Here is a 25,765-nt window from a genome sequence, read left to right as displayed (position 1 = left end):
TCAGCCAATAAAGTTTTTGGTCCCTTTTTCTTCGAAGGTGCTACTGTAACTGGAGATGTTAGAGAATTGGCTGTTCCCTCAGCTCGAACAAGAAGCACAACAATTCATATTTCAGCAGGATGGAGCGCCACCACATTGGCACTTATCTGTCCGTAACTACCTGACGTCAACTACCCGAGGCGATGGATCGACCGCCAGGCAGCCCGTGACAGAGCACTTCATCACTGGCCTCCAAGAAGCCCTGATCTTACCCCCTGCGATTTTTTCTTATGGGGGTATGTTAAGGATATGGTGTTTCGGCCACCTCTCCCAGCCACCATTGATGATTTGAAACGAGAAATAACAGCAGCTATCCAAACTGTTACGCCAGATATGCTACAGAGAGTGTGGAACGAGTTGGAGTATCGGGTTGATATTGCTCGTGTGTCTGGAGGGGGCCATATTGAACATCTCTGAACTTGTTTTTGAGTGAAAAAAAAACCTTTTTAAATACTCTTTGTAATGATGTATAACAGAAGGTTATATTATGTTTCTTTCATTAAATACACATTTTTAAAGTTGTGGTATTCTTTTTGAATCACCCTGTATATTAACTTTGAACCAATAACAATAAGAAGGTCATTGAACCAATCAACTAATTGGCTCATGATTGCTGGCCACTAGTACGAGCCAAGGGATATTATACAGCAGTATCTCTATCAGGTAAGATGTGTATGTTAGCTAAGGAGCTGGAGCAGTATAAATGAACAATCAGCCACTGTGTAAGTTGAAAGCTGCGTATTCTGAAGCAGTTCCACTTTCAAATATTCTGTCTAAATTTTCCCCTCTGTAATCACAATTGTTTTCTCTTGAATGCACCATATTGTGTAAGTTATGTTATTTCAGTATTGTTTTCTTCTAAAAGTGAAACATTTGAGTTCAGAAAATAAATGTTGCTCCATCCACCGCATATGTTTCTCTACCTCCCTCTCTCTCATAGTGTATTAAAAAAAAAAATACACACACACACACACACAGATGAGAAAATGATTTGAACTCACTATGTTTGATAGCATGTCACAGTTCCTAATTTTGTATTAAGTCATTTGTAAAATTCTTGTAAAGGTGGTGTACACTCAAAACTAACAGCAATTTACCCCAGTTTATTCAACAAACTGAGATGTTACAGAATGCTCTCCAGAGTATGATAGCTATTATTAAGTAAGCAATCCATTTCGCACAGTGTCACTGTCCAGCCAGTTAATAACAGAGTCCAAAGAGTAAACACCCATAAAATGAAACCAAAGTGGGAACAAAACCAATAGACCAACTGACACGTACTTCCACTGCATCAGTACTGCAATATGCTCAGGTTGGCCTTGGGCTGTAGTCAACTTTGATGTTGCATAAGGTGCCTCCACTACACCCCCCCCCCCCCACCACCACCGCCATATTTTTAGCACTGTCTGCATGCTCCAGCAGAGATGCCAGCAGGAAGAGTGACAGATCAGTGTCCCGTGGGTGTTTCTGCAAAAGACCCAGGCAAGACCCTGAGCTATATCTAATTTGCATTAGCCTCCTCATGACCAGAGGGTCCATTATGAGTGGAGAAGCAGGCATCTGCTGACCAGGATGTTGGAATCGAAGTTGATTTTGATGGTGCCACTGTGTTTATCTTGGACCTGTGGCAGATAGGGATCTTTATGTGGATCAAGATTGGATGGTGTCCACACCTGAGCACTCTCCTGTAAGGAAGAGGGCTTGGTGACATCTGCCAGTGGTGTGTGCAGAATGTCCAAGAGGATGCAGTGGATGCAGACTTCAGACTTGGTGTAAGTTATCAGAAAGCTACATTGGGTGTTGGGTGCAGTGTAGGACACCATTTCCCTGCAGAGCCGGGTCTTGAAAGTATGGGCAAAATGTTATGTGTGACTATTGGAAGCAACATGAAAAACTTGGTACAAAGGTATTGAATCTTGTTATGAATGCAAAACTGTTCAAAGTCATGGGAGGCGAACACCATCTTTTGGGATGCCTTCAACTGCAAATAGTTTTTCAAGGCTGTGATGATAGTAGCAGAAAGGACCTGGGATATGGATAACACAAATGGAAGTTAGGAAAGGAATCATTCACAATCAGCCATAAAGAGCGTAAAAAGGAGCTAACAAAATCTAGGAGTAACCATTGTCATGTCTGGGGAGGTGCAGCTTCATGAGCCTGACAGGCGGAACATTAACAGACAAGGTCCGTGATATTGGGGTGGGCAGTTTACAAGAGGCGCAGTACTCACAACTGAAGAGAGGGGAGAACCAGGGCACAGCAGTGCCTCTGAGACCCACAACAGGATCCCTTGGTTTAGATGCGGTGCTTTGGCTGTGGCGAATAAAAGATGAACATCAATGGCGGGAAGCGTTCCAGCGATGTGTACTGCATGAAGTGAGCAAGGCGGTGTAACATTGAGTACTTGCAAGTGGCAGCTGTGATGTCACATGATGTTAAGGAGAATGCTGAAATGGCCAAATCCAGATCTGAATGAATCTGGGAACACACTAATTCATGTTGTTCAAAAGCTGAATCAGGTCTCGTTGGAAATCGGGTCAGCACATCCACAGCAGTTTGATCCCTTTAATCCTTAAACCAACCAACCAACCAACCAACCAGCACATCCACATTATTGTGTAACATCACTGCCGGGTAGTGGTTAGAGTAGTGAAAATTAGACTAGAACAACACCAAGTGCTATAGTCAAGGATGGACTGGTTGCTAAACAATGGTCAGTGGTCTATGACAAGATGAAATTTCTGTCCATAGAGGATTCATTTAAATTTCTAGACTGTATACTTGATAGTGAGGGTCTCTTATTTTATTTGATAGTATTGTTGCTGGGAGGTAATGTGCAATAGGGCACTCAGTGCCATTGGAGTATTTATGGGAAAGGACTGCACCTATACCATGGAGATATGCATTAATCACTATTACCAATAGCAAACTGCAGGCCCTTATGTTGTCAAGCATGATGCCTGCTTAAAGCAGTCTTTCAAATACTGGTAAGCTTATCGACAGAGAAATACAGGTAAGCTTGTTGACAGAGGGGTGACCATTCGAAATTCACATTTGAAGTCATAGCAGTACAGTGGGAAAGAGATTTCAAGTAGGTTTGCAATAATGTCCCCATAATAGTTGATATTAACCAGAAACACTTGTAGGTCTTCTGCATTTGAAGTTGGCTGCACTTTGTCCTTTGTTGCAAGATAATCTTCTGTTGGTTTGATCCATTGGCTGATAGTTTGAGCACCAAATATGCCATGGATAGTTGCATGAAAGAACAAAATTGATCCATAAAATGCCAGAATATGACGGAGGCTGATGAAAATCCAAAAGGTAACTCAATTGTAACAGGAGAGTGTGTGATGTATTGGGCTCTGGGTATGCTTTGATGCTGTAGCCAAGGGAATTTGAAAATATGCCTCTAGGAGCTCAGTTTCACTGGGTAAGGTGCCATGGCGTAATTTTGCAAAGAGTTCATCTGCAGTTGGTAGGGGGTAAATGTGCGCTTCGGCTTGTGTGTTTATCATCTCTGTAAAGCCACCACAAAGTCTCGAAGTGCTGTTAGGTTTGCATACTGTTACCAATGGGGTGGCCCATTAACTATAGAAAGCAGCATTAACACACCTTCAGGAGTGATTCAATTTGACCAGGCACATGAAACAATAGTCAGTCCTAGCCCCCCTCCCCCTCCCTCCCTCTGTTGCCAACACCAAAACTGAGTTGATTGTGCTGTATCTCTCCTTGTCATTTTATAGAAGCCATCCAAGTTAAGGAATAGTAAGAGACCCTTTACTAGACCTTTGTTAGCCACAATTTCTTCAGGAATTAATGACCCACATGTTTTGTGCTCATTGGCCTCCAGTGTTTTGCATTGGAAAATTGAATGTGGTGAAGTTTCATCCTTTGTACTACATACTATCCACTAGCGAACATCTTTCTCTTCGTTCGTCATGTGCAGGTGTTTCCTAAAGTTCCCATGGCCAATCTTTATACCTGTCTTGACTTTAACCTACCTCCTGTTCAATTCCAGGATGACAGAACACCTCATTAGCTTGCTATGTTTTTGGTTTTGGTCTTCCAATATTCTACGTACTGTCTCATGATTAAGCTACGTCGTTTAGCTTTTACCATTGCCTCAGTGGTTGTTAAGACAGATTCTGGTCCATGGTGCCCAGGTCAGCCTGTCAGCTTATTCGTTACCATTAATTCTCAAGTGACCGGGGATGCACAGCAAGTTTACCATGTCGCTTTCCCCTAGATTCTTGTGTGTTTCATAGCATTCTGCACTGATCTTTGATCTCGTTGCAGGAGCTGATAGAGGTTTCAGTGCTGCATGGCTGTGTGAATGAATAGAGATATGTAGATTCTTTTCTGCACATGCTGTAATAGTGAATATCTCCACCAGGGATACTAGCCAACTTCCCCAGAGGGACTGCACTCTCCAGTTGAGGTTTTATTCTGTATATCCCAGCTCTGGCACCCTTGTTTGTTCACGACCTGTCAATAAACCAGACTATGTCACCTGAATGTCATCATGCTTAATTCTTCAACTGCTCCCTAATGCCTGTGATTACATAGAAACATTTATTGAAGCAGCTGACCATTAATATGTTTACCACATTCATTATATTAGTGTGGGATTCTGGACATCCTAAAGATATCCAGTTTTTAAACTGTATGCCCTGCTGCAGCCTCCATTGTAACCCAAATATTTAATGGTCACATCTCCAGCTTGGTCTCCATTTCAGCAGTAAGAGTGTTGCTAATTCTATCCATTGAGACTAGGCAGGCTAATCTCCGCACTTTTTTGAGCTACTTACCAGCCACCTTCTGTTTTCTTTTATTCCATCATACTGTAGCCCCATAAATTATGGGATTTTATTACAGAGGTGTAAATCCTGCGCTTCCTCTTGGCACTAAGACCCCAGTTTTTTTTCTAAAGGCCCTCCTAGTTCACATAAGAGCATATTTTGGCTTGTAACACATTTATGTGAGGGGACATGATAGCTTTGCAACCAGGATTACCCCAAGATACTTCAGTACTTCCTGTACTTGTAGAGTTTCATCGAAGAGCTTAAGATTCCAGTATGTGTCCTGGATATGCCTCTTCATGGATGCTACTACTACAGTTTTCCGGGGACCAACATTTTGATCCTGTTTCCTACACCAGTTTTACACAACATTCAGAGTGCATTGTGCCTGTGTTCTAACAGTACTTGCAGATTTGCCAGTGATTACTGTGACTAAATTGTCTGTGTATCCATGGCAAAAATGGTGTTTAGCATTTAGCTCTTCAGTGAGCTCATTCACATCTAGGTTCCAGGGTAATGGGGGCAAGATTCTACCTTCCAGATGCCCTCTAGGGGTTTTACCACCGTTTTCACATCCATAATGGTGGCTTCTACCTTTTGCCTACGCAGCATGATCTTAATGCATCTACATATAGTGGTCCTGATGCCATACAGTTCTCTACTTTAACCAAGGATTTGAAGCTGGTGTAAGCCTCCTCAATATCCAGGAAGAAGCAGAGTGGTATTTCACGAAAGTGTATTGCTTTTTATATCAAGAATTTAGTGAAATGCTGTTTCCCATGATTTGCCTGATTCATATGCATGTTGGTTTTCATGTAGAGGAACCTCATGTAATGTCCTTTCACTAATGTGCTTGCTAATCAGTTTTATCTGTAGGAGAAAGGAGAACAGACTGACTGGTCTCATTTCCTTAGCCTTTGAATTCATTCCCCCTGGCTTTGGAATAAAAACAAGTCACTGTCCTTCAAGGATTAGGAATTACTCCTGCTGCTAAACTGACTCTAAATAGTCTGCATAGGAACCTGATTAACCCATCTCCTGCTTGTTGTAGCAGAGCCGGAAAGATATCATCTGCGTCTGGTTGAAGCATTCCTGCCAGCCACTGTATCATCTCGAAATCTATACATACTGTGGCAGATTCCCAGTTCTTCCATTGGTTACTTGTAAACCATTACTGCAGGGGCTAAATCTTGATCTGAATCACCTACAATAGTGCACTGGGGGAAATGAGTCTTGAGGAGTGCTTCTCATTTATTGATCTAGTATAATCATGATTCTCCCTCCTCATTGTGCCTCTGGATTTGTTGGCATCCTAGTGAGGAATTTGCAAAGACTGGCTCTAGCAACTATACCTTCTGCCTCGTCACAGAATGTCTTCCGGGATGATTGTTTCACTTGCTTAACACCAAGAGTGTATTTAACAAGGGACTACCAATATTTTGTCAGTTGTCCTTTTGTTCTTGCAAAGTTAAACTGTCTTCTTGCTCGCTTTCTTCACAATTCCAGATTATTGCTCCAACAGCGTACAATCGTGTTTGTGTACTTCTTGCAGTGCAAGATTTTCTAAATACGAGGTCACAATGACAACCATCACCTCATTATCCATTTCATGTAAGTCTACTGGATTTGTTATTTAAGTTTTAACTTCAGATAGATGTAAGTTTAGGTCCTTCCTATACAAATCCCAACCTGTTTTCCTAGGATTCCTATAGCCCATGGTCTGTGTAACACCTATTTCCACCTTAAACTTAATGTATCTGTGCCCATGTAAGGATAATGCCATTCCTGTATGCCATTGTTTGATGTAACTATCAATAAAGATGGTCCCAAAAGTTATGTCAGTTACTTCTTCCCTTCCACTATTCCTCAAGATAGGTTCCTTACCCTTTGTCAAGATATCTAGGTTACTCTTTAATATGTAGTGAAATACGTATTCGCCTCTGCTGTTGGCGTCACTACTTCCCCACACCAGGTTGTGAGCATTGCCGTCACTATCAACCATTAGTTGCTCATTCAGCTGTGGGCGCCTATCAGTCTCATCACTTCCTGGCATGGTGGGGTGCTGTCCTGTTGAGGCCGATACCACTTCTTTCATGCTCCATTCCTTAATGCCGTTTCATTCTGATGGCCAGGAAGTCCCTGGAACAGAAATTCACCTTCGGCATGAATGAAATTCTATTTTTAACACAAATGAATGTTCTGGGTGTGTTTAGATTCCCCGTGTAAATCAAACCAGTCCTTCTGAGGCCTTATACACCCTCTTTACACCCTTTATCAGGCTCACGTCCACCTCTTTTCTTGCCAGATTGTGACTCAAGATGATGGTTGCCCCCTTACTGTTATGCAGGTTTATCTGTAACATTTTTGGCCGCCAACTTTGATATTGTTAATCGTCCTGACAGTCACCAGCTAGAACACTAAATGCAGTTTTACATCTTATTTTTGAATTGCCTTCAGGGATTTCTCTCTGATTTCCACCATGAATGTTTGGTTGTCAGTTCCAACCTTAGTATTAATGACCTTCTAGCTGTCTGTCAAGACTGTCTGGTTCTGAACACCACTATCTGTAATAGGGTTTCTGGGAGAACATCCTTATGTAATTTTGGTGTGAAGGTTAATATTTTATCAGTCTTGAATTGTTCTGCTGCTGTCTTGACCAGCAGCTTTCCCTCATTCCACAGAGGTAACTTGGACACCAGTTCTTTCAGCCAATCCACTGTCCACATCCCCTCACGTACAAAGATCAGAGCATCCTTAATGATATAGACCCTCTTAAATTTGGGTCTTGGTTCATGTCCTCCCCAATTTTTTTGAAGTACACCATCTAGATTAGCTCCTCCTGCTGTGAGATGATGATAATAAGAGGGTAGCCTTGTTGAATAAGTGCCCTCCAAAAAACTGGCATTCGAGTACAATAGGTCTGATTCCCTGTCTCCTACCTTGGCTTTTTGTGGACCGTGTTGCTCCTGTGTGCTGGGAGTAACAGTCTTGCTACCTGTTTTAGGAGTAAGGGGCCTTTTTATCCTTGTCTGTTTGTTGCCTCATTGAGTACATTGGTTCTTGTCAGACCACCAAAGTTTAGCAATGTTTTTGTTGTCAATAAAGGCAAAGGGGTGAAGGGATGGTGGCATTAATTTCTTTATTACCAGACTTTGTCCTGTATTCAATTCCAGACCTCTCCAAAGTGTTTCAACAATGCCACATGACCTGTCCTTTTATTTCCTTCATTTTGGGACATTCCTTTTGTGGGATTATTAGATTCAAGACTTTTTAGTTCCCTCCACTTATTCTTAGTAAGCCATTCCTTTCCTTCCTTTCCTCTTTGTTTTCTTAGAATTTTCGTCCTCTATGCACCAGACAAGGCTGTAATTTTGATCTGGTCCAGCTTCTCAGTAACTTTTTCCATTCATGGAACTAGTCCCTCCCCTGTTACAGTTGTGGAAACAACTTCTGTTGGCACAGCACCATCTGTCTGGGTGTTTGATGTATCTGGAACATCAAGTTCATCAATTTTGTTTATTTTTCTACTTTCATCCAGTTTGGTTCCACAAGTATAGGGGGACACCTATCGACTGATACCAGCTGAGCCCTGCACTGCTGCAAGTATAGTTACTCAGGGAGATTGCTTGTTGTCCCAGATGCTCCATTTGTGACACATCATTCCATGTGCCATGCACCTCTCAGCATAGATCACGTCACACCTTGTGTTGGGCGAATGCTTTCATTTTGTCCCACTTCTTCCACCCAGTACACATTTTCATGTGATTTGGATGACCCAAGAGGGAGTACTTATCTCCCTCATCTCTGTAAGTGCCTTCTTTTGCATGGAGTCAAGCTCCTTGGACAAAAGCAGAGGCACTATTGACAGGGCTTCATGAGTGAGTCTGTCTCATTCTGTTTTGAGGGTGTCCTTTAGAGGCCAGGGGCACTGAGCAAGCTTTGAAGAAGTGAAGAAGTGTGAAGTAGGCATCACCTTAAGAATGACATAAACTTGGAAATCAGCTACTTTCTGCGACCTAGGAAAGATGATTTGAGCATGTGTATCACATATAGCATTTAAAGTAGGGCATAGTCCTTCAGATTGTATGGTGTATACTGTTTCATAAACAGCATGGAGTGAGGCTACCCCAAAAATGTTATCCACTTTGGGATCAACTGTCACATGAAAGTTTACTGTGACTGGGTTGTGAGTGAGTAAAACTGAAAGTTTCCATAGGCCTCAAGATTTGTCCCTGTTTCCTGCAAGATTGGAGACTCTGAACTTACATAAGGTTTGATTTAGCAAGGATATAGAGACAGCAGTGTGAAATAGCAGTTTTACTGAGAGCTTGCCTATGCATGTATCTAAGTATGTTTGCTGTGCTATGTTCCTAAGAAGTCTGCACTTCTGTGAATACATTGTTCACTTGGTTCACTTCCACAGGTCAGAGTGTGTGTTTGTGATGGAGCTACTACACCATACCTCTTGCAGATGCACTTTATTTTGCCACACCTGTGGCATGCTGTGTGAGTGGTGAAGGAAGCAATATTTACTGCCAGGCAGTGGCTCTGCCATTGAGATGGCCCATCGCTACTGCTGTTGTTGTCAGTGGGATCATCCAAGCTGTGGAGTAGGTGAGAGCCATGCTGGAGATGACGTGACATCCCACATAACCAGTACTAGGGAGCTGACTGCCATAATGTCTTCTTCTGTTGCAAACAAACTCTGGGCTGTCTGGACAGTTTCGAAGGCTTGAGCTATTCCTTTCATCAGAGACTGATCTGGTTTCCTCAGTGCGTGGTTTCTCACTTTTGAGTCAATGGTAAGACACATTATAATGTCCTTGATTAGAGAGTCTTGGTAGCTCTGCTCATGCAAACATTCATGTAGTTCCTGCCTAATCTGTGTAAGTCGGTGGCCCAGGTTGTGTATGGTTGATTGGATCCTTCTCTTGCTGTCAAAATTCTGACCCGGATGCAGTGACATGTTTCTTCATTGAAAAATGTTCTTCTAATAAATAAAATGTGCTACGCAACTCAAGTTCTTTGGCTCTAGTTTCTGTGTTAGGTGATACAGTTCAGGACTTCCTGACAAGAAAATGGTGTTATGTCTTTCCATGATGGAAATTTGTCGGTCTGTAAAATGTAGATGCAGTCATTGGTGGTAAGTTTCCCATTTTCCACTTTCTTTGTTAAAAGGTGGGAAAACCATAAATATGGGTGGCATGGAAGACTTACCTGTTACATTGGTAACATTTGTATTTTTATAGAATAAAAAATCTGCATTAATTGTGAGTAATTTCTTAATTTATTGCTAGATTGGTTTTTAAGCCTAAAGCTTCATCTTCGGGTGCCACTAAATAATTATAAAAACATAAATGTTTGGTGATTGGGTGAGTCAGTGATGGGCGCGGGGGCCATGCCCTGTTAAACACATGCATGGTAGTGTAGGACCAGCAGCCGCAGGTCCTGCCAGAACATGACATGGAAGTATAGTAGTTGCTGAAGTTGGTCCTTGATGACAACCCACACTCTATTTTGTAAAGGTGACCTATACTCAAAATTAATGGAGAATGCCCCCGGTTTATTTGAGAGATTGACATATGTTAGAGAATGCTCCCTGGTGCAGTGCAAGCAGTCATTAAGTAAGCAATCACAGCAGTGTCCAGTTCAGGCAGTTTTAAACCCCAGTCAGTTACTAACAGTCTGAAGAATAAACACCTCTAAATCAAGTCCATAGTGAGAACCAAACCAATAGACCAACCAGCACACACTTCCACTGCACTGTTACCTGCCTCAAATTAGCCATGGGCCAGCTTATACACAAGATTCTGATAGGTTTGATAGCACTACTAAAAAAAGTTTAGTGTTGTGCATGAAAATAAAGAATGACAAAATTTTCCGCATGCTGTATTTAAGTTGTGTAAGTGGCCAAAAATGCAAACTGCACTCCCCAGAAAAATTTATTATGCTTCATGGAGGCCACTGCGTAAATGTTAACATCTCTTTATCATTTCCTTTGTGTTATTTTGAGATACATCTTTTTTATAGAGGAAGTAATTTGAGTTATGATTATCTGTTGTTATTTTATAAGAAAAGGTGGTTTTTACTTCAGAAATACTGTATTCGTAAATTGTTAAAATACGGTCATTCCCTTTCAGTTGCTATATGGAATTCTTTTTTTTTTTTTCCTTTCAAGGCATTCTATTCTTTTTTGTTTATGTTTTAGTTGATTATCTTGAACTGTAAACAAATTTTTTTTATTAGTTTAGCAAGTGCACTGATCACAGAATATTGAGGTATTTATAGAGGAATAATGCAGATACTCATTTCAACAGTAACCTAGCTAAATTTAAACATCCTTTAAATTGATACAATACTGGCATTGTTAATTTATGTGAGGTTTGTTTGTAAATTTTGTTTTTCACCTGGTACAATATTGATGTAAATCACTGTTATTCTGATTCTTTGATTTAGAAATCCAGGAGCAAAGACTATTGAGGAAGATTTGCTAACTGCTATGCTAAGAGCTGGTTTTATACCCGAGGAAGCTTTTACATCACCACAACAGATACAGTTTCAGAGGGCAGCACGCACAGATAAAGGTGTATCAGCAGCACGCCAGATACTCTCTCTTAAATTACGTAAGTGTTTAATTTTTTCCTCCAGAGTAGTGTTAACAATAAATTAACCCCAAAAGACTGTGAACCTGATGATGTAACTGTAACACCTGAAATGCATATCAGAGTTTCTCAGTGTGTTTGAACACTTGCATGTGTATTTGAGTTCCAGACTAGATACAGAAGTAATAAGTTTCTTGATATTTAGTAGTTGTGTGAAAAATGGTACATTTATTACTTGCAATTAGAACAGTATCAGTAATAGGTGATTCAGAAAAAAAAGACATTAACACACACTTATGCAAGTCAGGCAACTTTCTATTTACAATGTATTTTATCTGTCACAGGCTGATGAACATAGCTTTCCAAGATCTTGATTATGTAAAATAATAATTAATTTTTTAATATTTCATTTTTTAAAAGCACAGTTCATCAGTGTGCACAAAATATCCTATAAAATTTTAGTGTTATGTACATTAGAAAATTTCTGTTGGGTGTTAATATAAGACATGAATTATTATAGTAATGAAAATTCCAGAATAAAAGCAATATATAAACATATAGTCAGTCTCTCACACACACATTATTGCTACACTGCTCATAGACTCACTTGAAGGTCATATAAAGTTTGGAAATGCCGAACATTCTAAGTGACAAACATCACACTTGTCAGAGGAATCAAAAAACAATGTATCATTTTTTGTACATAACTTATTTGTATATGAAACAATGAACAGGTATTCCAATACCACAGAATTATGTTACTTATCTCATACCTGCAAAAAATTGTGAGACAAATTAGAAAATAAATAATTTATTAAAAACATTCTAGGTGCCATATCAGGGGACTAACTGGTTCCAAGTGCCAGTAAGAAAGCTTTTTTTGTTTTAAGTGCCATTAATATTGAGGCACTACATTTTATTTGTGGTAATACAAATACAGGAATGAAACAGTAATGTTTCAACTAGTAGAATTGAAGCACAAAAAACCATTTCTCATATCTTTTTAATATTTTACACGAGAATAAGAAAATTAAATTGAAGGAAAAAAATCTCTTATTACTGTCTTCTGTCTCTTACACAACTCCATGCCTGTGATCAGATGTTGCAAAGTTTACTGTGGAACTCTGTGCTGTTGAGGAAGTATTGGCAACATTATCAACATCTTTCTGTTTTGCAACTGATAAACATAACTGATGCCATACATCAACCATGCTCTTCCCTTTTCTTTTGAATACACTGACGCTTTTCCATTCTTCTGTTTCAGAGTAAGAATTTTTAATAGCTGTTTGAAAAGTATTATGAAAAGGATAGACTGCTATTCAATGTAAAGATGACACTTTGAGTTGTAGACTGGCACATTGAAAAGATAGTTACATATAAGCTTTTGGCCAAAGTGTAATTCAGAAAAGGAAAACATACACACATTCACACAAGCAAATACTCACACACACACACACACACACACACACACACACATGCGCGACTGCTCTCTCCACCAACTCTGGCCATAGTACAATTGGAATATGTTGAACAGGAGCAACAATCTGGAGTTGTTCAGGAAAGGTGAAGGGATAGCAAGGTATGGGTAGGGGAAGAGGGATCTGTGCTGCATGGTGGAGTTTTCAGGGACTAGAGGTGGCAGAACAAGGCTGTCAAGTGCAGAATTGGGAGGTTGTGGGGGAGAGAAGGGGCAGGGAGCAGAAAGGAGAGCAGCAGGGAAGGGGAAAAGACTGGTGCGTGTGCCAGCAGAAGCCAGCACAAAGTGAGGATGAGGAGACATGAAATGGGAGGAGGTAACAGGGCAGATGGGGCAGAAACAGTTGGTGGAGGGTATAGGACAGTAGGTTATCATAGGAGGAGGCAGGGATGATTCCAGGAGTGGAGTCCTTTCACAGGTTTATCCTACCCCGTCAGAGGATGGGCTGTCTGTGAAAGCAGCCATGTCATGTATCAGCTCTACTGCAATCATTGCTCAGCTTTTTATTTTGGCATGACTACTAACCAGCTGTCAACCATGCTGAATCACCCAGTGGTACAATATGCAGCTGAACACAAACATGCTTGATTTCAATGGCTGATTTCAATGGCTGCTTCACAACTGGGGCCATCCACATGATCCTGTCCACCACCAGCTTTTTTGAACTGCCCAGGTGGGAGTTATCCTTACAACACATTCTCTGCTCCCAAAATCTTCCCAGCATCAACATACTGTAACCTACTTTCCCAGTGCTCTCCATCCAACTATTTTTGGCCCCTCTGTCCTGTCAGCTCCACCCATTTCACGTTCCCTCTCATATATTGTGTGCTGCTCTCTGCCAATGCACCCCAAGTCTTGCCCCTTTCTCTGCTCCTCACTTTCCTCTTTCCTGTTTCCCTTCCCCTCCCTCCCACCCCACAACTCCCAATGCTGTGCTTGGCAGCCTTGTCCTGCCAGTTCTAGTCCTGCATTCTCCACCAGGCAGCACTGATTCATTTTCCCCTACCCATAGCTTGCTATCCCTTCCTCAACCCCCTCTGGATTGTTGCTCCTGTTTGACGTATTTCAGTTGCACTCTGGCCGGAACGGTTGCATATAGCAGTCATTAATGCATAAGGTGTGCTTGCTTGTGTGAATGTGTGTGTGTGTGTTTTTATTTTCTGAAGAAAGCTTCTGCCAAAAGTGTATATGTAACCATCTTTTCAATGTGCCTCTCTGCAACTCAATGTGTTATCCATATGGTGAGTAGCAATCAGTGTGCAATTTGCAGGGGGGGAATGTAAATTTGTGGAGCCGAACACTGAAAGTTTTTAATAAGTCATACTATTAATACTATTAATATGTTTCAGTTTTCTATCATCAGAATAAGTACAACTTTCCACAAATGTCCCTCTACTTTTTGAATTCCCCTCGTATATCTGTACCCGTATGTAGATGATTTTGTAAATAAGCTTTACCTATAATGTACTTTTAAAGATATAACAAGGGATGGCTTTTCTGATAGTGCATACGCATCAATAGTGAGTTTTGGCATTAACATCTATTTATAAATAGCTGTTTAACCATGCGTAACGCCATGGTCCAAGCTAGTAACATATATAATTCTACTAACCCCCTAATACATTCCCCCCACTGGTAAAAGCACAAATCGCACCCTGGTAGCAATCGACCCTATTCGTAATATTGTTGGTATTCCAACATGGACTTTCCACTGTTAATAGCAATTTGAGATTTATGAGTATAAAATTTTAACCCTACTGCATTTGGAGACTTGAAATGCTCAGCAGACTTACTAACCTCACAGTTTGGTGGCCGTTTATTAGCAACAATATCATTTTTCTTACTCTCTCAATTATATTTTTGAGAACCAACCACATTGTTTTGTCTACTCATTTCTCCAGCTTTTTTAGTATTTTTGAAACCCAAACTATCTCCTTCAATTACAAAGCCATTTAATTGATAAAAAGAAAAACTTAAATGCACTTTGCATATTGCCCATACTGTGCATTGGCTAAATGGGCGAGATCTTGATGCTCAGAACTTGGAACTCTAGACAGAAACGCTGCTTGGTACTAAGACCATGCACCATCTAGTAATGAATGTTTGAAATATTTGCTCCATAATTTGGCTACTCACCAAGGGACATGCAGCAGAGTGCCAACAACACAGTAGCACTGAAAACACATTTTAAAAGAAGTGGTACTTACAATGTTTGACATTTCCACTATTTGTATAATCTCACAAGTTTTCAAGCTTTTAGCTCTCTTTAGATTTAGTATAGTGTACATTTCTCTCTCTCTCTCTCTCTCTCTCTCTCTCTCACTCATTCCCTCTCTCTGCAAGATACTGTCTGGTGTATTGCAGAGGGGGTAATTTAGTGTGGGATTATCATTGGTATCTATTCTTAACAGTGCAAGATCATCCAGTAACTATAAGGCACTGAATTTATACTTAGGAGTGGAATGCTCTTCCCATCTGCAAGTGCACCTTAACCGTTTCATGACTGTATTAATTACAATCTTACATACTACTGTAAAAATTGGTTTTCTGCTTCTGGAAGGGGTATTGAGTGAAACCATGTTTCTAAATTTTAATTGTTGTTTATAGATTTTTAATTATTTTAAATGGGATGTACATGTCCTGCTGGACTCTCAGAGAATTATATGTCAAAAGAAGAAAGTAAGCACCATTATCATGTCAAACAAATTCCAAACTAATAAGCCAGTTACAGTTTTGGCAACTGCTCACCAGCCAAAAAATATAAGATTCTTCATGAGAAAAATAGAGATGGTACAACCTTAGCTACATCCTGTCCTGCATGCATAGCTGAGTACAGAGCTGTAGTGGGAGCTGTAGACCAGTTTTACCAGCAGAGAGAAATGGTGGTCTGTCTTAATTTCATTTTTCGACATTGCAATAGTAAATGGTTTCATCATGTGGGACTGTAATAATGGAGGAAAATGTGGCTAAAATTCTTTTCATCCAGCTTTCAACTAGGAGAAATATAAAGAGAAGGAAAGACAAACATTTGTTATGAAAAACAAACCAGGAATTTGTGGAGTTTTCTGTTTCGTAATTAAAATAACAGATGTCACCAAGTAAAATATATAAATATAAAAATTTAGACACAAAATTGAATAAAAGGTACAAATAGAAGTTCTCTACACACACTGGCCATAAGTGAAACCAATACACGAATTTAAAAGTTTTTTATCAATAAATATGTGCACAAATCTGTATATTTCTAGCAGACAAAGTAAAAAGACAATAAATACCTTTACTAAGCATATCTATTGCAAAAAGGAAAAAAATTACATAAAACTGTGAAAACACAAGGCACACAATGCACAACTGAAAAAAATCAAGCGATATCCCGCGCATTATGTGCCAAACGATGAGCCTGTAAGCTCCAAACAGTTGATACGTTCAATGATAGGTCACAGCACCACACTTCTGTGGGACTTGTCACATCTGTTTGAACTCTGGAAAATAAAGTTGTATGTGGGACACACATCTCACTGGTCATGAAAGGCTTAAAGTCTGCAGTAGAGGGTACTTTATGTATAATTGTCACTCACCCGCTTTCCTGTTTCAGTTGTGAAGATCTACTGTTAACAACTTACCATACAAGCTCGAGCTCTCTAGTTTTGCCTTTGTGGTCTTTCCACGTGATATATGTTGGAGGAAGTAATACGTTCACTGACTCCTATGAATATACTCTATTCAAATTTTAACCGTAAACCATACTGTGATACGCTATGTCTCCATTTTAGCATCTATCACCAGAATTCAATGAACATCTCTGTGACAATTTTGCGATTACTGAAGGATCCTGTGATTTTTGTAAGCTACCTGCATTTTGAGTGGAGCACGCATTCTAAGCATCCTTTAAATGAATCTCATTCTGGTTAAGGTGTTTTCTACAGTTAGTTTTATATGACTGTTCCATTTAAAATCGCTCCTTATATATAATCCCATGTATTTAATGGTTGTAACTGTTTCCAGTGATTGTTTGGTAATCATAAAATCAAACATTAATGGATCTTTTGGCTATTTATGCACAATATGTTACATTTGTTTATGTGAAGATTGGCTGGCAATCCCTGTGCCAAGTCTTGATTCTTTGCCCATCTTTCTTCATCTTACTGAAATTTCCTGGTGTTTTGACTTCACTGTATACAATAGAACCATTCACGAAACAACCTAATGGATATTTGAATGCGGTGTTGTAATGCTCCCATTGGTATACTCAAATATACTTTTATTTCACAACATTTTTCTCTGTTAAGAATAACATGCTGTATTGAAACTTCCTGGCAGATTAAAACTGATTGCCTGACTGGGTTTCGAACTTGGGACCTATGCCACCACCTTGGTGGGAAAGGTTCCAGGCTCGAGTTCCAGTCCGGCATTCAGTTTTAATCTGCTAGGAATTTTCAGTTCAGTGTACATTCTGCCTCAGAGAGATAATTTGTTCTAAAAACACTCCCTAAAGCTGTGACTAAACCATTTTTCCACACTATCATTTCTTCCAGGAATGCGAGTCTTGCATGTTTCGCAGGAGAGTGTGTATGAAGCTTGGAAGGTAGGAGATGAGATACTGGTGGAAGCAAAGCTATCAGAGTGATTATGAGTCATGCATGACTAGATGTCAGTAGAACACTTGCCCACAAAAGGCAAAATTCATTGTTTCATGCAGTATCAGGTGCACACTCTCCTACAGCACAAATATTTATTCTGAATAATGTGTACTCTTTACTAATGGCTCTCCAATCCAGCAGCAAAACAGTGTAACTGGATAGATAAAAAAATCTACCCACCCTGTGGCGGCAGGAGAACACACACAAAAAGGTTTAACTTATGTAAGCTTTTGGAGTCAGTCGCGCCTTCTTGTGGCAGAAGAGTTTAAGGGAGTGGAAGAGGGGTGAAGGGAAAGGACTGGAGAGGTTTAGGAGAAGTGGTACAGTTCGGAAAAGTCACCCAGAACCCTGGACGGAGGAGACTAACTGCATGGGATGAGAAGGAAATGTCTAGTGCAGTCCCCGGCAATCAGTCTTTGCTTTTCATCCTGTCTGATAAGTCTCCCCTGACCTGTGGTTCGGGGTGACTTTTCTGAATTGTACCCTTTTTCCTAAACTTCTGAGTAGATTTTTTTATGTGTCCAGTTGCATTATATTGTCAAAAATAGATTATTTTCATTGTTATATTATAGCAGCAAAATAGGTATGATACTCCGTACTCACATATGTTGTACCTTGGGCACCATTGTGCAAATGTGTTGACTACTTTCCAGAAGTCAAGGATCGTAGCATGAACTTGGGCACCAGTGTCTAATGCCTTATTGTTTTCACAGATGAACAGAGATGTTTGATAATATTCTTCTTGGGTGTGCAGCAGGGTCATAACGTCATATTGACACAATATTTCAGGTGAGAGTGCTGGTACACAATCTCACCGGAACTGACTTCTCAGTGCAAGCGGGGTTCCCTATATAGGCCGCAGAAGGCCCACAACACGTGCGCGAGAAGGTGCCGTAACTGCCCTCTAGCGCAAACATACCGCGCTGCCAGTGGTGGAAACAGGCGAAATCAAGATATCGCTATCAAAAATTAAAAACTATTCTGACGATCGAAACACAGACCGTTGTTTTCTAATGTCTGAAACACTGGGTTCCAAGTCTTACTTAAAAGGTAACCCTTGTCTCTCTTAATATTATCAGATAAACGAATCTCTATGGATTCTTTTAAAACCCAGTCCCAATAGTGAGATGCAGGGGCAACCATTTGTGTCTTGTCATACAGCATTCTATGTCCCTTGGTGAGACCGTGCTCCGGCACTGCAGATTTCTCAGGTTGAAGCAACCGTGTGTGCCGCTGGTGCTCAACACATCGGTCCTGAATGGTCCGGATTGGCTGACTAATATAAGCCTTCCCACAGTAGCAAGGGATCTTGTACACACTGGGCTTCCTCAAACCCAAGTAATCCTTAACAGAGCCATGAAGCACTCTAATCTTGGCTGGCAGATGAAAAATACTTTTGATATGATACCTTTTTAGAATTCTTCCTATCTTTGAGGCAATTTTCCCAGCGAAGGGTAGAAAAGCCACCGATTTGCAGGTATCTTCTGGTGGTTCAGGCGAAGGTCCAAGCTGGAAAGCACGACGGATCTGTTTACCTGTATAGCCATTCTGCTTGAACACAACCTTGAGATGGTCCAATTCTTGTGTCAAGCTTTCTCCGTCTGAAATGGCATAAGCTCTTCTGGCCAACGTCCACAGGACCCCTGTACGCTGGAACGATGGATGACAGCTAGAGGCATGCAGGTAACGGTTTCATGTGCGTAGGCTTTCGATAAACACTGTGTCCCAGTGTCCCATCATCCTTTCTGTACACCAGAACATCCAGAAACGGAAGCTTTCCACCACTTTCCACCTCCATAGTAAACTTGATGCTAGGATGTAGGGAATTAAAATGATCTAGGAGGCGGTCAAGAGCTTCTCTCCCATGAGGCCACATCATAGACGTATCGTCGACATTTTTCCCCTTTACAAGCAAAGTCTTTTTATGTACAATGATCCATGGGATGTTGTAGTTTAACCCTATTCAGTGTCCAGATAATGTATAAGAAGAAGCCCTTCCATACACTTCCATTTGGGCCCAAGTTTATGTAATTCTACTATTGTATGCATTACATAACATGAATGTGATAGGTAGCAGCATATGCTTGACTTAAAAAAATTTAAGACTAATTCTTTTCATGATTCATAAAAGCACTGTTTGGCAACTCCCATTCACATTTGTTCCCTTATTTGGGGAAATTTTGCTTATTAAAGGAAAACTTGAGAATCATGCAATTTTTTTGTGAGTTGATTTGTCCCTTGTGTTAATAGGGTTTGTTAATATTTGAAACTCGGAACAGTAGTCGATTAAGGATGTGACAGGTGTTTTTTAAGTAGCATTAAGAGATGAATCTCCCTTCATGTGAATTTTTCCATTGAATCTTATCTTATTTAATGAGACTTATGTTGCCATTCTACACCTACACACATACGTACATACTGCACAGTTCACCATAAAGTGCATTGCGGAGAATACCTTGTATTACTAGTACCCATTGTCCTTCATGTTCCACCCACAAGTGGAGCATGGGAAAAACAACTGCCTACACACTTCTAAAACAATCAGCTTTTGACAATATAATGTGATTGGATAACTAAAACAATCTATTCACCAAGTGATGGCAGGAGAACACACACACACACACAAATAGGTTTAACTCATACAAGCTTTCAGAGCCAGTGGCTCCTTCTTCTGGCAGAAGAGTTGAAGGGGAAAGAAAAGGGGTGAAGGGAAAGGAATAGAGAGATTTAGAAAAAGGGGTACAGTTCGAAAAATTACCTGGAACCCTGGGTCAGAGGAGACTTACCAGACGGGATGAGAAGGAATGATTGGTGCAGTCACGAACAATGTCTTTTCTTTTCATCCTGTCCAGTAAATCATACCTGACCTGGGATTCTGGATGACTTTTCTGAACTGTACCTCTTTTCCTAAACCTCTCCAGTCTTTTTCCTTCACCCCTCTTCCTTTCCACTCAACTCTTCTGCCAGAAGAAGGAGCCACTGGCTCCGAAAGCTTGCATAAAAACCTTTCTTTGTATGTGTTCTCCTGCTGCCAGTTGGTGAGTAGATTGTTTTATCTATCCAGTCACATTATGTTGTTGACAAACTTCTGTATGAGCCCTAATTTCTCTTATCTTGTCTGTGGCAAAATCTGTGTTGACAGCAGTAAAATCATTCTGCAGTCAGCTGAAAATGCTGGTTCACTAAATTTTCTCAATAGTTTTTCATGAAAACAATGTTGTCTTCTGTCCAGGGGTTCCATTTTAGTTCAAGAAATATCTCTACAATTCTTATGTGTTGAACAAACCTGTCCATAACAAATCTAGTGGCATACCTCTGTATTGCCTCGAGTCCCCCTTAATCAGACTTGTTGGGGATTCCAGACAATGGAACACTCGTGAATGGGTTGTACAAGTGTTCTACACATGGTATCCTTTATAGATTAGCTAAACCTTTCTAAAATTCTCCTGATGAACCGAAATCGCCCAGTTGCCTTCCCTACAATCGACCTTACATGTTTGTTTGTCTCATATCAGTTTACAATGTTACATCGAAATATTTAATCAACATGACTTGTCAATCACCACACTATTAGTACTGTATTTGAACATCACAAGTTTATTTTTCTGTATTGTCTTACATTTCCTACTTTTAGAGCAAACTGCCATTCATTCCAGCAAATAGAATTTGTAAGTTATCCTGTGTCCTCCTGCAGTCAGTCATTGACGATACTTTCCCGTACACTTCAGTGTCATCAGCAAACAGACACAAATTGCTGCTCACCGTATCTGTCAGATCATTTATCTACATCGACATCAGTTCTTTGCAAACTACAATGAAGTACATGAGGGTATGTCCCATTGTACCAGTTGTGGAGGCTTTTTCCTATTTAATTCACATGTGAAATACAGGAAGAGTGATTGTTTAAATGTAATTAATCTAATCAAATCCTCAAGATAACCATGGGAGTTATCCGTAGGGGATTTTAGTATATTCATAAAGTCATAATTTAAAACCGGTTCTTAAAACTTTGTAAGTAGGCTTTCTCAGGATAGTTTACATCTATTTTCAAGAGTGAGTCTCTTAAGAATTTCTGTGGCACTCTCCCATGGGTTAGATAGACCTGTGACCATTCTTGTTGCCATTCCCTGTATACTTTCAGTATTCTGTGTTAGTTATATTTGGCGTAGATCCTACATACTTGAGCACTATACTAGGATGGCTTGCACAAGTGATTTAGAGGACAAGATTCGCACTATAATCTTTCTTTGGGGCACTTTTGACAAAACAATTGTCTCTGATGAATACTCGCCGTCCAGGACAATGTAAAGGGTTCTATTACTTAAGAAGCCACTCACATACATGGGAACCTATACCATATATTTGAATCTTTATTAATGATCTCCAGTGGAGAGCACTCTGTCAAATGCTTTCTGGAAATCTAGGAATATGGAATATGCTCATCGCCCTCCAAACACAGTCTGCTGGATTTTGTGCAAAAAAAAGAGCAAGCTGAGTTTCCTATGAGCAATGCTTTCTTAATCCTTGCTCATTTATGGACAGAAGCTTTTCTATTTCAAGGAAATTTATTATTTTGAACTTAGAATATGCTCATGAATTCTGCAGCAAACCGATTTGAAGGGAACTGGTCTGTGAATTTTGTGGATCCATTCTTTTATCTTTCTAATGTACAAGATTCACCTGTGCTTTTTCCCAATCACGTGGGACTTTGTGCGGAGCGAAAGATTCGCAGATGCTAACTATGTAAGGGGCCAGTGCCAAAGAACATTCTTTGTAAAACTGAATTGGGATTCCATCTGGACTTGGTGACTAATTTGTTTTCAACTTCACCAGTTGCTTCTCAGTGCAAGAGATGTCTATTTCTATGTTCTCCACATCTGTGTGATGTTCAAACAACAGTATGACTGTATGATCCTCCTGTGTGAGTTACTTTTTATAAGCAAAATTTAAAACTTCAGCTTTCCTTTTGCTGTCTTCTGTGACCATACCAGACTGATCGATGAGTGCGTGGATGGATCTTTCGCTAAGGTATTGCAGTGTAAGTTGAATGCTTTATTCTTTTTTTTTAATTAAGTGGGCAACAATTTGTGCGTTCTCAGTAATTTTCAAATTTTGTTATTAAAGCATGGTGGTTCTTTTTCATCCTTAGACCACTTACTTGGCACATACTTCACCAGAGTGCAATTTACAATCATAGTTGCTCTACATTCACCATTCTAGAACTAAATAATGTCCATTCATTTTATAAGAGGATGATAACAATTGACTGTCTCCTCTTTCTAACATAATAACTCTCCTATCTTTCTTGATGGATTTGTCAACTTTAGTAATTGTTGTTGCCACAGTGACATCTGCAGTGTGTCATGTATAAGTGAACTCAGATTTGTGTTTTTCATCTTGTAGTTATCAATTTCTGTGCACAAAATAGATTTATGTATGAATGTCCTGGTGCAACTGGATCAGGTTCGTAGTAGATGCTGCAGCCTTGCATAATGCTGGAAATGAAATTCCTGAGTGTAGTGGCGTAACAAGACAGCTACGCCACACTGAAGTAGCCGAAAGGCACGCGTAATCTCGCGTAGGCTAGATAGAAGTCTGAAACAGGATACTTATTGAATGATATAAAGAAAAGTACGTAGCTGCTATTACTTAACTTTTAATCCTTGTTGTATACATCGTTCTTGATGAGACATTTCATACGATAACTATCAAACTATGTAAGGCTAATGGCGCCTTGCTAGGTCGTAGCCGTGGACTTAGCTGAAGGCTATTCTAACTGTCTCTAGGCAAATGAGAGAAAGGCTTCGTCAGTGTAGTCGCTAGCAATGTTGTCCGTACAATTGGGGCGAGTGCTCTTCCGTATCTCGAGACCTGCCTTGTGGTGGCGCTCGGTCTGCGATCACACAGTGGCGACACGCGGGTCCGACATGTACTAAATGGACCGCTGCCGATTTAAGCTACCACCTAGCAAGTGTGGTGTCTGGCGGTGACACCACACTGAGGTATGTGATACTTCCATAAATAAATACAAACAGTTTCTTCTGTAACTGTCTACATATATTTTTCATACGTACATTAAATATTCTACACCATACTTTCCACTATAAGGAATGTTCCATAAGACTGTGTGTATGTCAGTTTGACAGCTTGATATATGAGTGAATATCGTATATATTCTTGTGTTTCTGCTCAGATGTCATGTAGTGTTGCTACGCTGTGTACATTTATTATTGGCCTGTCACATTACTCCAGACTTGGGGAATGGTGCATGGAGCGTACTCACGAGCTGACATAGTATTGCATCTATTGAAGATACTCCCCACCTTGAAGACATGCGCTAGCCCTTCACACACTCATTGTGTGTAAAAACAGATAACAAAAACACCAGGCAGTTTCATACTGGTAACTACCAACTCACTATGTGGCTTAAAGATCGTGACAATCTTTCCTCAGGTTGGAAGACATAGGTTTATAGATCACACACGGAATGATACGTAACACCACACATCGTTATCACTATTCTCCGTCGCTGTACTGGCACTGTCTATAAGGTCTGGCCTGTTTGTAGCTACAAGGTATAAATTGTTTTGATTACATGTAGGTAGTGTCGAACTAACTGCTCAAGTCAGTTTTCAGAAAATGTATTCAGAGCTAATTCACAAGAGACACTCTTTCTGTGCCACCAGCAGTGAATACGAAGATGCCCCACTGTATACTCAATAGCTTTATGTGTTGTCTTGTATCTAACTGTCCAAGCTAGCACTAATAAGTTGACCTCTTTTTGTATTAATCAACAGAAAAACATTTCCCTGGCTATGTGTGTAAAATTAAATTTGATTATTTGAGAGTCAGATGTCGGTCTTTACACCAACTGTTGATCATCTGTAAGTTTTCATACATTTTGTAAAATTTTTGTCTCATGGTACCTTTTTGTATATAACAAGTATAAAACAGTCCATCTCAGGAAGCTACTGACATTATCTACCAAGCAATTTACATGTATCACAATTAATGGGTGTTGTTTTGCATTTCCTAAACGTAGTTTTTCCGCTAGGTGTGCAAGATTCAATGACAAAATCATTGGTTAGCCTATGGGATCTTTATTTTGTATGAGTGTGTAGGGATAGTGATGTTAACTGATATGAGATGTAATGGACATGTGTAATCAGTAGTGGGGTAGGTGTATGGAAGATTTAGAGTTGTTAGGGAAATTTAGGTGCACCTGAAAAAGGAATCTGCAAGTATGGTGTCATCAACTCTAAGATAATGCTGTATTATTTATGATCCTTATCATGTAGACATAATGTTATAAAACATACAAAAGTGTAACAGTGTCCCTCAGAGAACTTAAATATGAATGTTTAGAAGATAGCCAATGTTATTTTCACTAAACAGTGTTGGGTAAATTTTTTGTTGTTGCAGTCTTCAGTTAGAAGATAAGTTTGACACACACACACACACACACACACACACACACACACACACACACACTTCCCACCATTACCAATGTGGCAGTTCCATAATACCTCAGATTGTGTCCTATAAACTGATCCCTCTATTTAGTCAAGTTGTGCCACAAATTTATTTTTACCCCAATTCAATTACTGCTTCATTAGCAGGGACCAGAACTTTAGCATCTATTTTTGGCAAAATTTGCATCTATTTTTTGCAAAGTTCACGTCTATTTTGTCAAAATCTGCCTTTTTTTTAAGTAGTGAGACACACACAAATTTAAAAGATTCTCATGCTACGTAAGGGAAGACAAAAAAAAACCTTAATTCTTTGAAACTGACTGTTGAAAAAAAGTGCTGATTGAGAACTTTGTGACTGGAATTTTTTGCAAAATCTCCAATGCCTTTTCCTTCAGAAATGGCCTTTGTTTCCTTCATTTGGCTGTATTTTAACTTTCAAAAATCATTGTTCTGTTGAAGAGCAGCAGCATTTTGTCACCAGTGATCTGGATGCATCCCTGATTTAAGTTATTTCTGGACATTGTCTTTTTTTCCCAGTTCGATGATTACAAAATCTGCAGACAATTAATTTCAATTTTTCATGGGCATTCATAGCCATGTGACCCAAGCTTGACAATGCTGCAAACAGAACTGACTAGGCAGTTAATGTAGAAGTAGAATTGAATGTACTGGACTTCTATTTTAACATTACTGGAAGAATTTCAATGCAGTCGAAAAACATAACAGATTTTGTTTT

At 39.9% G+C, this 25,765-nt stretch overlaps 1 protein-coding gene across 2 annotated transcripts in view; it reads left to right on the top strand.

Annotated features, from left to right (window-relative positions):
• Positions 1-25,765, top strand: part of LOC126469679 (pseudouridylate synthase 1 homolog) — a 120,516-nt gene that overhangs the window by 23,015 nt on the left and 71,736 nt on the right. For both annotated transcript variants that reach the window (XM_050096834.1, XM_050096842.1), the window contains exon 3: positions 11,295-11,461. In XM_050096834.1, coding sequence (XP_049952791.1) covers positions 11,295-11,461 — 167 coding nt within the window. The remainder of the gene's footprint in view (positions 1-11,294; positions 11,462-25,765) is intronic.

Source organism: Schistocerca serialis, chromosome 1, assembly GCF_023864345.2.
Source record: "Schistocerca serialis cubense isolate TAMUIC-IGC-003099 chromosome 1, iqSchSeri2.2, whole genome shotgun sequence".
Taxonomy (NCBI): Eukaryota; Metazoa; Arthropoda; class Insecta; order Orthoptera; family Acrididae; genus Schistocerca; species Schistocerca serialis.
Note: the sequence above shows the minus strand (reverse complement) of the source record. Positions and strands in the feature narration are given on the sequence as shown.